The sequence below is a fragment of the Vidua macroura genome, chromosome 3 (assembly GCF_024509145.1).
Source record: "Vidua macroura isolate BioBank_ID:100142 chromosome 3, ASM2450914v1, whole genome shotgun sequence".
Lineage (NCBI taxonomy): Eukaryota > Metazoa > Chordata > Aves > Passeriformes > Viduidae > Vidua > Vidua macroura.
The window spans coordinates 3,571,858-3,583,889 of NC_071573.1; the positions used below are offsets into that span (position 1 = coordinate 3,571,858).

Here is a 12,032-nt window from a genome sequence, read left to right on the forward strand (position 1 = left end):
TTTTCCATAGGCACCGGGGATGTGAGCTCGGTGTTGCAGGTGCCAGACATGAGTGAGCCAGACAGGGACACACAGGCTGGGCTCAGCCCCGGAGCACATCCCCCACCTTTCTTCTCACTCATCTCCACCAGCCGGGGCTCCCCGATCTCTAGGTAGAAGGTCTTGTTTTTCTCATACTCCTCATCATCTATCACCTTGATTGATATCGTTTTGCTGGAACAGAGAAGAAGAAATAGAGATTCAAGAGTAAGGGGGGAAAAGGGAGGAGGAGATACAGGGAGCAGAACAGGAGAAGGAGAAGAAGGTAGAGGAGGAATGTGCAAAGAGCAGGAAAAGGGGGCTGTGGACAGAAAACAGTGGTTTTGGTGGCACAGGCTGGAGGGACAGCACAGTCAAAAGCAAAGGGCAGGAGCCAGTGGGCCAAGCTTGCCTCAGGATGGGCACAGGCCACAGAGCACCAGCAGCCTGCAGGTGCCATCCTCACTGGCATGGCCAGGTTGGGCCACCCTTCCCCAGAGATGTCTTGGCAAGACACGTCCCTTTCCAAAACCCTGTGGTATAGAACAGCCCCTTGGCAGCTGGCACACGTTGCGTGGGCACAAGCACTGGGAACCAGCACAGACCAAGCCTCTGGAAGCATGATGCTCAAGCTTGGGCATGGAAGAGGCTCTGTCTCCCCAGGCTCAGCAGATTCATGAACAACATCATGATCAGCTGCTCAGTTTGGCCTTTGGAGGCTCTGATTTATGAGATTGAAAGGGATGTTGGAGTTAGGACTTTTTCTGTGAAGGGAATGCAAAGGAAAAATAGCCTTTCTGGTTAGGGCAGGCACGTGGAAAGCTTCACTGATGGTGGGATTTTACTTCTTAAATTTTACTTTCCAAGCAGCACACCCTTTCCCAAGCCTTCAAGGTTTAGTCCTCTCCCATTAGAGAGCTGAGCAGCAATGCCCTCTCACATGACCCAGAGGTTGCTGAATTTGCCCCTGGAACATCATCAGGACAGGTCTGAAGGCACAGTCACCGCTCAGAGCACAGCCACAAGCACACACCACAGAAGCTGAAAGCCTCACAGGAGTCTGTGGCCACTAGGAGAGAGATTTGCTCCTTGAGCCACCCAATGGTGTAAAAATTGCTCTTCCAGAGGAAGAAAATTAGCACAGAGGTGTTTCAGCTCTTTTCAGGGACTCACAGAAACAGCTGGCTGAAAGCTGCTCACCAGAAGGTGACCAGATCTGGGGTACAAACATGGGGTGGTGGACCTGTGCTCCTTCCTACAGTGCAAAGCCATTGCAAAGACAGCACAGACAGAAATCCAGCGGCCTCTGCTCCTCCCTGGAGGCTCTGCTCACTGTCCTGGCACTGCTGTGGGGACAGAACCTCCTCCTGGCTTTCATCTTGAACCAGACAAGTAACAGCACAAAACAAAAAGCCAAGGCAGTGATTGTAGTCCTGTGTTTGCTTCTGGCTGGGTTTGCTTTCCCCCTACACTCACCTGACAGCACTGCCCTCCTGTGAGTGCTTTTACCTAAACCAGCTTTCCCACTGTTCCCTCCCTGCCAAGCCTGAATGCCCTGTCCTTCGAAGAAATGGTTCCCACCCCACCCCTGGCTCCTCTGCACTTTCCACGAGCACCCAGCACAAGCTGAAGCAGCCCCAAGGCTGCTCCAAGATATGATGAAGGAGGTTCTGCTGTTCCTGGCAGGTCCCAGCACTGAAACCCATAAACATGGAAGAAAGCCACGCTCTAGGGGAGTGAAATTGAGGCCACACTGCCGTGATTTCTGGCTTTCTCCTCTCCCTTCACATCTGCACTGGCCACCCAGAGCCCCTGTTAAGCTGACAAGTACTTGGCAGCAGAGTCAACATTTTCTACTCATTCAGGGTAAACACCTCAAGCACTCAGAGGAACAGCCAGGATGATTTCTTGTGCTGTTTGCTGTGAGTCAGAGTGTATTAAGTTTGCCCTTCATGCTTTTAATGAAACCATTTACTCAAGAGCAAGTGATGGCTGTGAAAAGTGTAACAATGCAGCACGGCTCAGTGTAATTGTATTTTATAATGAATATCTGTAATAATTTGTTCAGTTTGTAATTATTGCTGCAATAGGTTTGTACATAGGAAAAATGGTTACCAAGCAGGCATCTGATCTTGCTTTGCATTGTTGAGTTAGGGGAAATTATCATGTATTAAAAAACTAATGAAGGATATAAAAATGCTCTCAGTTAAGCTTTCAAAGAGAACCTGATAGAATTACCAGAATGGCACAATTTCAGAAGCATTACTAACAAAATCAATAATTTTCCTGACAGCTCCCATTAAAATGTACAGTGCATCCTGGCCTCATGCAGGAAAACCCCCCAAGGAAAGGTAAATAAGAGAGGTGCCTTCTTAAATTCTGAGGGCAGCAGAGACATCAAGACATAAACTTCCTATGGGTGTACTCTGGCTTGCCATGTGTGTCACTCCTCGAAGCCCCACAAAATAATTCTCCCTTACAAAAAGAAATGTGTGCCAATTAAAAAAAATAATAATCTCTGATGCTTAGATACAACAGCAATGGGACTTCACAGAATAAAGCTGAATAACGGGGCTTTAAGTGCCACTGCCAGGAGGTGGTGGTGTTATTGCAGTTTTCCAGGTGATCATTCCAGGGTGTGAGCAAGTGCCCTGTGTTGGGTAGACTTGTGTGCTGCTGCTGCTGTTTCTGCTGCACAAGGCTGCTGGGAAAATGGGTAGGCAGAACAAATGGCAAGTCTGCTCTCTCTGGGTGGATTTCCAATCAGCAAAAATTGCTGAGGCAAATTTGTCCCTGGGATGAGACTGCAATCCTGGAGGAAAGGATTGCCTCCTAATGGTGTTTGAGAAACAGCAAGGATGTGAAAATGACACAGGCTATTGTTAGAGCGTGCCTGATCTCCATCACAGCCTTCTGCCTGCTACAGAGCCCCTTCCCAGGGTCCTGCACACACGTGGCAGGGCTTGGCCAGTGCAAAGGAGGAGGGCCAGGCAACTGCACCTTTCGTCCTGCAGTAGAGTAAGGACTGCTGTCTACAGCAATCGAGGACAGGCACTGATGTCCCCCTGCTCCTGCTGGACCCTTCCATGTGGTCCCTGCTCCTCACTCCTCTCCCAGGTCTGGGACGTGGTGGGAATGAGCATGGGCAGAGCCAGGACGGCTGCCTGAGGCTCACAGAGCAGCCACAGCACTGCCTGCAGCATCTGTCCCTGGACTTCTGAAATCTGCATTTAGGATCTCTCTCTCCTGTGGCTCAGGGCCTCTGCCAGAACAAGCTGTGATAGTGCATAGCAGAAAATCAAAGGGACACTTATTAGCACCCTGAAACTCCTCATGCTGTGTCACTGCAGGGCCAGGATCCAGGAGTCCCAAAGCCACGAGACAGAGGGGGAAAAAAACAAAGGATGAAAGCAGCCTCTAAAAATCATTACACATTTTCTTCACCTCGTGGGAATCTGGGGTCAATACAGAGGGTGGTTCCAAGCTGCCCCTTCTAGACAAAGGCCAAGAATTAGCTTTGATTTGGGGCTGCCAGTGGTGTTTTGCCATAACCTAATGTCCACAGCAGCTGGGTATTTAAGCCAAACACTCAAGATCCCATGAGTGCACAACACCACAGCCCTTGGAACAGCTGGATTAGTTTTTTACTCTTTTGAGCCTCAGTCATGCTGCAGGTGGGAAAGAACAATTTCTGAAGAATCACAAGGATAGAGGTCCTCTGTTGACATAAATCACCAGTCTTGACACGCCTCCCTGTTCCTTCCTCCAGTGATACCACGGGGCATTAGCAGCAAACCAAGGCTGATGCTGCTGGGTTTTCCTTGCACTGGTGTTGGGTCCATCTCACCTGAGCTAAGGAGCCCTGCTCTGCCATCAAGACTGAGGGCATCCATGACTGTTGGCACTTCTGTGCCAGAAGTTGCACTTTTCCGAGTCTGCAGTCCAAGCAATTGCTGAGGGAATGAATTTCATCTCATTTCCATGTACTGGAAATCAAAGAGTAAACAGGTCTTGCAGAATTTCAGCTCCAGCTCTTCTCCTCTTGTAGACACCCAGCAGCAACAGGAGAGGGGTGGTGACTTTGTGGATGTGTCATACAAAGCTCTGCTCTCGCTCCAAGTCCAATGCTCTCCATCAGGACTTACTTTTCCTTTCAAACCAGGCTATTTCATTCAAACTGAAGAGGTCTTTTATCACACATAACCCTTAGTTACAGCAGCCCATGGAAAAGCTCTCTTGGCTGGTGATGCTCTAGGGAAGAGCTGCTACACCAATGTACAATGGCAAAAGCAGGACAAGAAGAGAAGCAAAGCTTAGAGCAAATGCCAGCTGGGGAAGGCACCCTGAGAGCAATCCCAAAAGTGTGCAGGGACTGGTGCATATGTAATGAGCTAGAACAGTCTGGCACTGGGTGACAGGAGCAGGACAGAGATCAACAGCAAAATATTTCTCTATGAATATTTTTTTGACCACAGGAGAGAAAATGAGTGCAGCACTAGGCAAAGATATAAGGATCTGGAACTGCCAGCTCTCCTGTCTGCACTGGTCTTTTCCCTCAAGGGATCAAATGGCATCAGGAATGATTGGTGAGGATCTCCATGGACCTTTGCATTCCTTTTGAACCCAAATACCTGCACAGTCATGACACACCTGTGGAAATCATGAGTATATTTGCAAAAATTCTGCCATTCCCAATCTACACTGCACTGCTCAGCTCAGTGAAAAGGCAGAAACCCCTCTCCTGGCTCAGATGAGCAACTAGCATTGCAAGGACCACGGGAGTCTGGAGGGCATCAGCAGCCAGCTCTGGAAAGGATCAGGCAGGACATGCTGGAAGGATAGGGGACATCATCCAGGGCACTTCTTGGCAGGGCCAGATCTCCAGGAGCAGAGATGTCACAAGTCCAGCGCTCACTTCCTCAGCTCTCTTTCAGAACCAGAGTTCAGTCATGCCAGAGCTGGAATGGCCAAGAAGTTCTGCACACAGTCAGTAGTGGTGTCTCCAGTGGGCCAGGAAAACAATAAACACACAACCAGCTGTCAGGGCAGTCAGTAACAAGCTTGCCCAGGAGAACGTGGCACGCTGCTGCTGTCTGCACAGACACTTGTTCCTGAATCAACAGAGGGAATGATGCACTTCTGCAGCTTGTCACCCAGCCAGCTTCCACTGATTGCCCAGGAGAGCCACAGGAGTAGCTTGGAGGATGTTCAGCTGCAGATTCACAGCTACAACATCCAGGCTGGGCAGTCAGGAGTGGGCTGTGCTGCCTAAGCCTGGTGCTGCCAGCCCTGATGTCCCGAGAGACCAGCACTTCCCACCCAAGAGGGCCATTAGTTTCAGTGAGGGAATGGCCATGAGGGACACATGTTCTGGAGGTGACATTGCAAAGCCACATCCATCAGTGCTGCCTGTCCTAGCAGGAGCTCCCAGACTCCCACAGAACCCTGCCACATTGATTTCTAACACGTCTGCCTGTCAGCCCAGTCACTTAATTAGCTGAAGTTAGAGCTTGCCATGAGACATGGGCACGTGGCTTGGGAAGCTCCCAGGCTCACACAGGTCACTGGACAGTGCCTGTGCAGAGGGACTTCGGGGCAAGAAAACTCCCAAATCATCATCATCACCACCTGAGCCAGAGGGCAGGGCCACATCACAGTGAGGAGCCTGGACCAGACCCCTGGGCATGGTTGGAACCAACAACCAAGAGCAGCTTTCCTGCTCAAATTCCTGACAGATACTCAAGGAAGGAAATTGCTTGTTGCTGGGAAGAAAAGGAGGTGAAGAAAAGGGGGCTTTTCTTTCATCAGCTGACAACAAAATTGCACCTTATGGTGAGTAGGTGGCAGCCTCACGTACAGAGAGACACTCATGTCCATGGTGGAGGTGTTTGTCGCAGCCACAGGGCGTGTGTGTGTGTGCTGGGGGACACAGGTGAGGGCAACGTGACACCTGCTCAGCCAGCATGGGGACAAACCTTCCTGAGGGACAGAAGAGGGGCAAAAATGGGCCAGATTATGTGAAAGACCTTGTGCCACACGTGCTTTTAGCTGTTCAGCAGTGATCTTTGGCAGAGGAGAGGGTTCATCAGGGTTTCTGTCCCTGCTGATGGGTTCCCATCTGTGTAAGATGTCCCATGAGTCACCCGTGCAGGATCTTTTGCCAAACCAAGCCTTGCTGACACGAAATGTCTGTACTTAATGAAAATTTTGCCTGCAGCGCACTGCAAACATGACAGGGAGGGAAAAGGAAAACCTGCCTGAAACGAAGCATGACGCATGCTTTGGGAAGTATGGATGTGAGCTGATCTGATGTGGCAGCTTGGTTTGCTGGTCCAGCAGCCCAGGTCTGCATGGGGCTTCACACTCCAGTGCCTCCCAAAACCATCGAGCAAACCAGCCTGGACACCACAAACAAGGGGAGGGGGAAGTGGAAATGGTCCCTCTCTACCTTCCCCCCACCTCTGGAGCAAAAATTCATCTGGCTACCCTCATTTTCTTGTATGCCCTCCACCTCTTTCCCCAAGGTCTCCTGAATCAGTCAGACTGCAGGGCTGTGTTGTCATTTCCATGTCTGCATAAACCAACTGCTCCCCTGGCCTCGGGATGTGCTGAGTTTAAATGACAACATACGGCTCAAATACATAACACCGTCCTGCTCCAGAGCATCACTACCAGGAAAATCCTGGAAAAAGATCCAGCCTGCTCTTCCTTGGCCTTGCACAAACACAAGGCATGAGAGGTGGTCTGCAGAGACAGGAAGACTGAGGGCTGTTGCTGCTCGAATAGCTGGGAGCTGACAGGCACAGCTGATGCTCAGTGTCTCAGAAAATACTTTTTAGGAGCAACGATTGCCAGGTAAGATGATTTCACATGCCAGACTGAATGCTGCTTGACTCTCCTCCTAGGAAGACCATATTGAGAAGGATTTGTCAGATCAGAAATGTTTTTCTGGCGAATCCTCAATGTTTGCTCTGATGTGACTGTGAATTCTGTGCTCTGACTAATGCACTTCTTCATCCATCTGCCAGTGTCATATCTTGCAAGGGACCAGCTGGATGAAGATGAATGAGACTCTCTTGATTTGCTCCAAACCAGTGCCTGAGCCTTCGGTCATGCTTAAATGTTTCCACAGCTGTGGCCTCCTCTTCCATGGCTCTGGATGTGGTGGCACCAGGACAAAGCTGTTTTCCTGCTTTTTCCCAATCTCATTGCCATGCATGTCTAGTGATTATGATCCACAGCCCTTGAAGCTCCCAGAGTGCCTGCTGAAGGCAGGATCCCTGAGGGATCAAACAGGAGAGACCCATCTAGATCAGTGTCTGCAGCTCCAAGGACAGCTTGCACAAAGAGTGCAATACCACTGATGACTAGGAGGGAAAACACATTTGATATGAGTTTGATCAAAAACACCCCCAGCAGCAATTACTTAAGGTACCTAGGAAAGCTGACAGAGTAGAAATAACTTCTCCCCTGGCTGTGCACAGCCCTGCCCATGCCAGCTGAAAACTGCATTAGTCCTGAAAAATCCAGCCTGTGCTGCAAGCAAAGGATTGACTGCCCAGGGCTCAGCCCAGCCCAACATCCTTGCTCAGTATAAAAGCCTGCAAATCCCACTTCTAAGCCTACAGGGTTAAGAGCCAAAATCTGGCATTTCCCCCTAGTCTGCCTTTCTGGGATTTTCTCTTGACTGACCTGGCTGGGCAGTCAGGTCTGTGGGTAGTCCAGGCAGGTAAATAAAGGGACAGAAACTTGGCACACAATTGCTTCTTGCACCCAAATACACATCCAGCTTTTCTTTGCAGCCAGGTTCCTCCTCATGACAATAATTGCTTTCACCTTTCAAATAAATATGAGCTGCTCTTCCCCATATGCACCTGGATAGTTGCCATGACAATGCTCCTCAAACAGAAGACATCACTCTTATTTATATGGCTTTTGGCCTCCACAAAATGAATTTCAATGAGCAACTGCCAGCAAAAAAGGGCATTTCTGCAGTTCTGTAAATCATTTAGCAAACTTTGCTGAGTTAAACCTGACTAAACAAAACAGTGGGGACCACCAGAAATAATAGGTCCATGTCTAACAGCATGGCTTCAGCATCAGGAATCAGGATACAAGGAAGCCCCAAATACATGTGCTGTGCATGAACTGCTCCAGCACCGCCACTACAGCAAGACTTTGTATCAATCCTGGCAGCGTTTCCCTCCCAGCGAAGGCACATTTCAATTCCTGCTTGCCTGGGTTTCAGGGTGAGGGAGAATTTCCCTTCTTATTTGGGAAGACACTTGACAAGGAGTCTTGATTGTGCCCTGCCACTCTGCCAGGGCTGCTGACAGCCAGCTCTGCTGCTGGAAAAGCAGCTGTACATGGAAAAAGAAGGAGAAGACGAGGAATGCTCAGTGACAGCAGAGGGCATGCCACAAAAATTCAAACAGCAAACATCCATACAGAATGTGCAGGTCTGCTTTCAAGAGCAGCATCCACTGTCATTTCAGCTCCATGCTCAGCCAGGCATGAGTCTGACTCCTCTTATTTGATGGCTGACCCCAAAGATCAGGCCCTGCTTTTCCAGACACTCCTCTGAAACTCTTGCCGTGGTGACCCAGCAGCAGGATCAAAGCCTCCTGATGGTGTGGCAGGAATAAACACTTGGCCATCGCTACATTTATCATCCCCTGCCCAGTGAAGGATGCGAGGGACGGATTTCAAGACTTGGACAGTAGACTCACACTGAACTTTTATTACAAGAAGTTGTCAATGATCCTCTGCCAGGGTTCTAGGGAGGCTCAAGTGGAATGCTCACAATTCAGCACTTTAAGTGACTGGATGCAGAGTTCACCCCTGGTCCAGACTCTCTTTGGCAAGTCCCCTGTGCTGGGACAGTATCAGAGGTTAGCTGATGGTATAAAAGACATGGAGTGTCTGGGTAGCAGCACATGAAATGCTGTCATTATATAGGCTTGAAAGATCAGGGATGCTCATTTCTGAAGACCCAAGCTGATAGCTACACCCCAGTGCCTTGCCTTGCTGTCACTATGCCACCAGGAAGGCCCTGCGAGGGAGGTGATGCAGATCCTGCATTCTTGTCCTTTCCATCAAGGGATAAGGACAGCAAGCTCAGACAATGCCCCACAAAGTATTCAGCCATCCCCAGAGAGGGGCTGCTGCTGGGACAATGCTGCCTTAAGCTGGGACACTGCTTGGACCATTAAGTCAACAGATGACCCCAAAATCTCAAGTCTGCACTAAAAGGTGCTGCTTTATGTATTCACACTGCTATTTTTATCCTTTGGGGATGGCTCTGGCCAAGGAAAAGCACGTGCTAGGGTTGAGTACCAGCAGTGGGGTTCTTTGTCTCCAGCCCAGCAAATCTTCAGTCAGCTTGGTAGTTGTTTGGTTTGTTGTTTTTTCCCCCCTCTTCCTTTTCAATGACTTCCATGTCCAGAGCTGAGATGAAAGAAGTGTGTCAGTTGAGATGGGATTTTTCCCCTGCCTCTTCAAACACCTCCAGGTCTTTAGGAATTGCCAGGGATTAATACCCTTACCTCACAGAAACTGCTCCAAAAAGACTGAAGGACCCCAATGTCCTCAGGCAGGTGCTAGAAGGTATGCAGGGCTGTGAGACCTGGGTAGAGGGTGCTGACACAGCAAGGAGCCATTCCCTGTCCCTGCTGAAGGGTTTTGCCACTCTGGTGGCTGCAGCATCCTCACAAGAGCCATTCCAGTGGAGCTTGCCTGCTGCTGGACACTCTGGAGGTCAGGAGCATGTAGGCAACTTCAGAAGTCACCATTCACACTGTGACTGACACACCACCTGTTTACTGCCAAGTAAATTAAGTCATGAAATACATCCCTCTCAGCTGAAACTCTGTGCACAAAAACCCTTTGAAAGAGACACCAGATATCCTGAAGTCCCCAGTGATCCATGGGGTTAAAGCCTGTGGTGGGAACAAAAAAGCAAACACAGGTTTGCCAAGGATCCCTCCCAGCGCCGAGATAGGCAGGAAACCAATCCGATGAGGAGCGTGAAAAAACTCTGCTTCTGTCTCCAGTTACCAAGGAGATTGTTCAAACAAAGCTAAAATAAGAGGAACCAAGTGGCCAAGAGAAACGTGAGAGTGGAAGAGCCACTTGAACAGTTTGTGATGGCTTTGCTGGGCAGGGTGCCTGTGCTGGGCTCAGCCTTGGCCAGCAGCTCTTCCCCCTTTCCCAGGGGGAAAAGGTCCATATCTTGGTTTGCATGTACCTGTGTGAAAATGGCCAAGAGCTTTTAAAAATGGCTTTTAAAAAGAGCTTTTAAAATACAGAAAAGTGCCTGCCCACAGAGGTTTCAGCCATATGCCAGCTCCAGCACTTGATGGCTTCAGCCTGGACCTGTGTGTTCAGGTTCTTAGAGATCTCCCTGTGGGAGCAAACTAAATCCAGCTCTGTGTGGGGCTGAAAATTCCACCCTTTGTGGCCAGCTCAGCAGCTCCAGTGTCTGTCTACAAGATCACAGGGCTGGCAGATACATGGAATATGGGATTAAATAATCCTACTGCAGAGCCCCATGGACACACATGTGCTGGATTTGCTCCTGTAACAGTCACAGGATCACAGAATCATTTAGGTTGGAGAAGACATCTAAGATCATCAAGATCCACCATTAAAGGTCAGAAGACAAGCACCACCAGATTGTACATGAAGACAGGGCTTTCTCCAGCCCCACCTCATGCCAAGGCTGCACAGGGGCTGCCTCGGGTCCAGCTGCACATTTCTCTTGTGCTGGGAACTGCAGATGTTACATGGAAGTGGCAATTCCCACACAAACCCCAGAGCCTGTAAGCTGCTTTCCATCCCTCTGCAACCCTCAGTTAAGACCAGGAGAGGGAAAAGTTCCCAGATGCTGTTTCTCCAGCAGATCCTCCTATCTTACACATGCTCATCCGGATGCCTGATGCAGTCAAGGGCTGTGAGTTAAAGGCAGTGCCTGTTGTTGAGCCTGCCCACGACTTTCCACTATTTTAGAGTCTGTCTCAGCTGCTTGGTGCTTTGCCAGACTTTAGCCATTCAGAATGAAACTTTCCATGTAGAGTGGCCACTGCTGAGAGAGTAATGAAAAGCCCCTCCGTCTCAGCTTTGGGGAAAAAAAAGAAATGCTGCTCTGCCCATGCAAATATTTTTTTTCCCAAACACTATATTGAGTAATTCTCTCTTCCTTATGCTTTGCTGCAGAGGAGGAAACTTAGCAGAAGGATCTCTCTCTAGTGCTCAGGATGTGCCAATTTGCTTAAATTAGTCCAAGTCCTAAGACTCTAAAAACTTGCAAAATGTGTAGGCTTCTTCAAACTGGCAGCTCAAAGTCTTGGAAGATTTAATCTGCTCTGGAAATGCTCCATTCTTTCCCAGTGCCAAACCTGCTTTTGCACAGGCTGTGCCCTCAGCAGGGCTTTTCCTGTGCCTGGGAGCTGCTGGGGAGCTGGAAGCTCTGACAGCAGCAGGAAAGCTGGCTGGCCTGGCTACCCATGGCAGGGGCAACCATGGGGCCTGAGAAATTCCACAGCCATGCCTCCCCTCCTCCTCCTCCTCCTTTACTGCTGGCCTCTGAGCTACGAATGTCTCCAGGCACATGGACTCTGCATCACAGACCTTGTATCCCTGCTGCAAGGATGACAGGCTCTCTGCAGTATTTTTACCAGCTTGTGGAGGTAAATGATGAAGCTTGCTAGGACACAGACACTTGCCCCCTCATACTCAGCCTGGAGATCTGCAGGGGATGATTCTCCTTTTCTGTCCATCCCGATCCTGAGCTTGACTTAGTGAGCCAGGGCTGCTGGGGAAAGCTGGAGTTTAGCTCTGTCCAAAGTGCTTGGCTGGGTCGGTAGAACCTGCTCCCTGGGCTGTGTTCTCTGGCTGCAGGTGCAGTCATGCTACCAAAAAACCCCTGCTGCTCCTGGGGAGGGCAATTTAATACCAGGAGACTTAGAAGCATTTAAAGCACAAAGTGGAAAGGCACCTCAGCATTGTGCTTGGGA

At 49.7% G+C, this 12,032-nt stretch overlaps 1 protein-coding gene across 3 annotated transcripts in view; it reads right to left on the reverse strand.

The window, feature by feature from the left end:
* Window positions 1-12,032, reverse strand: part of SLC8A1 (solute carrier family 8 member A1) — a 111,654-nt gene that overhangs the window by 14,107 nt on the left and 85,515 nt on the right. For 2 of the 3 annotated variants that reach the window (XM_053972391.1, XM_053972392.1), the window contains one exon: window positions 107-213. The exons of the other annotated variant lie outside the window; for it this stretch is intronic. In XM_053972391.1, coding sequence (XP_053828366.1) covers window positions 107-213 — 107 coding nt within the window. The remainder of the gene's footprint in view (window positions 1-106; window positions 214-12,032) is intronic. 3 annotated transcript variants of the gene reach the window in all.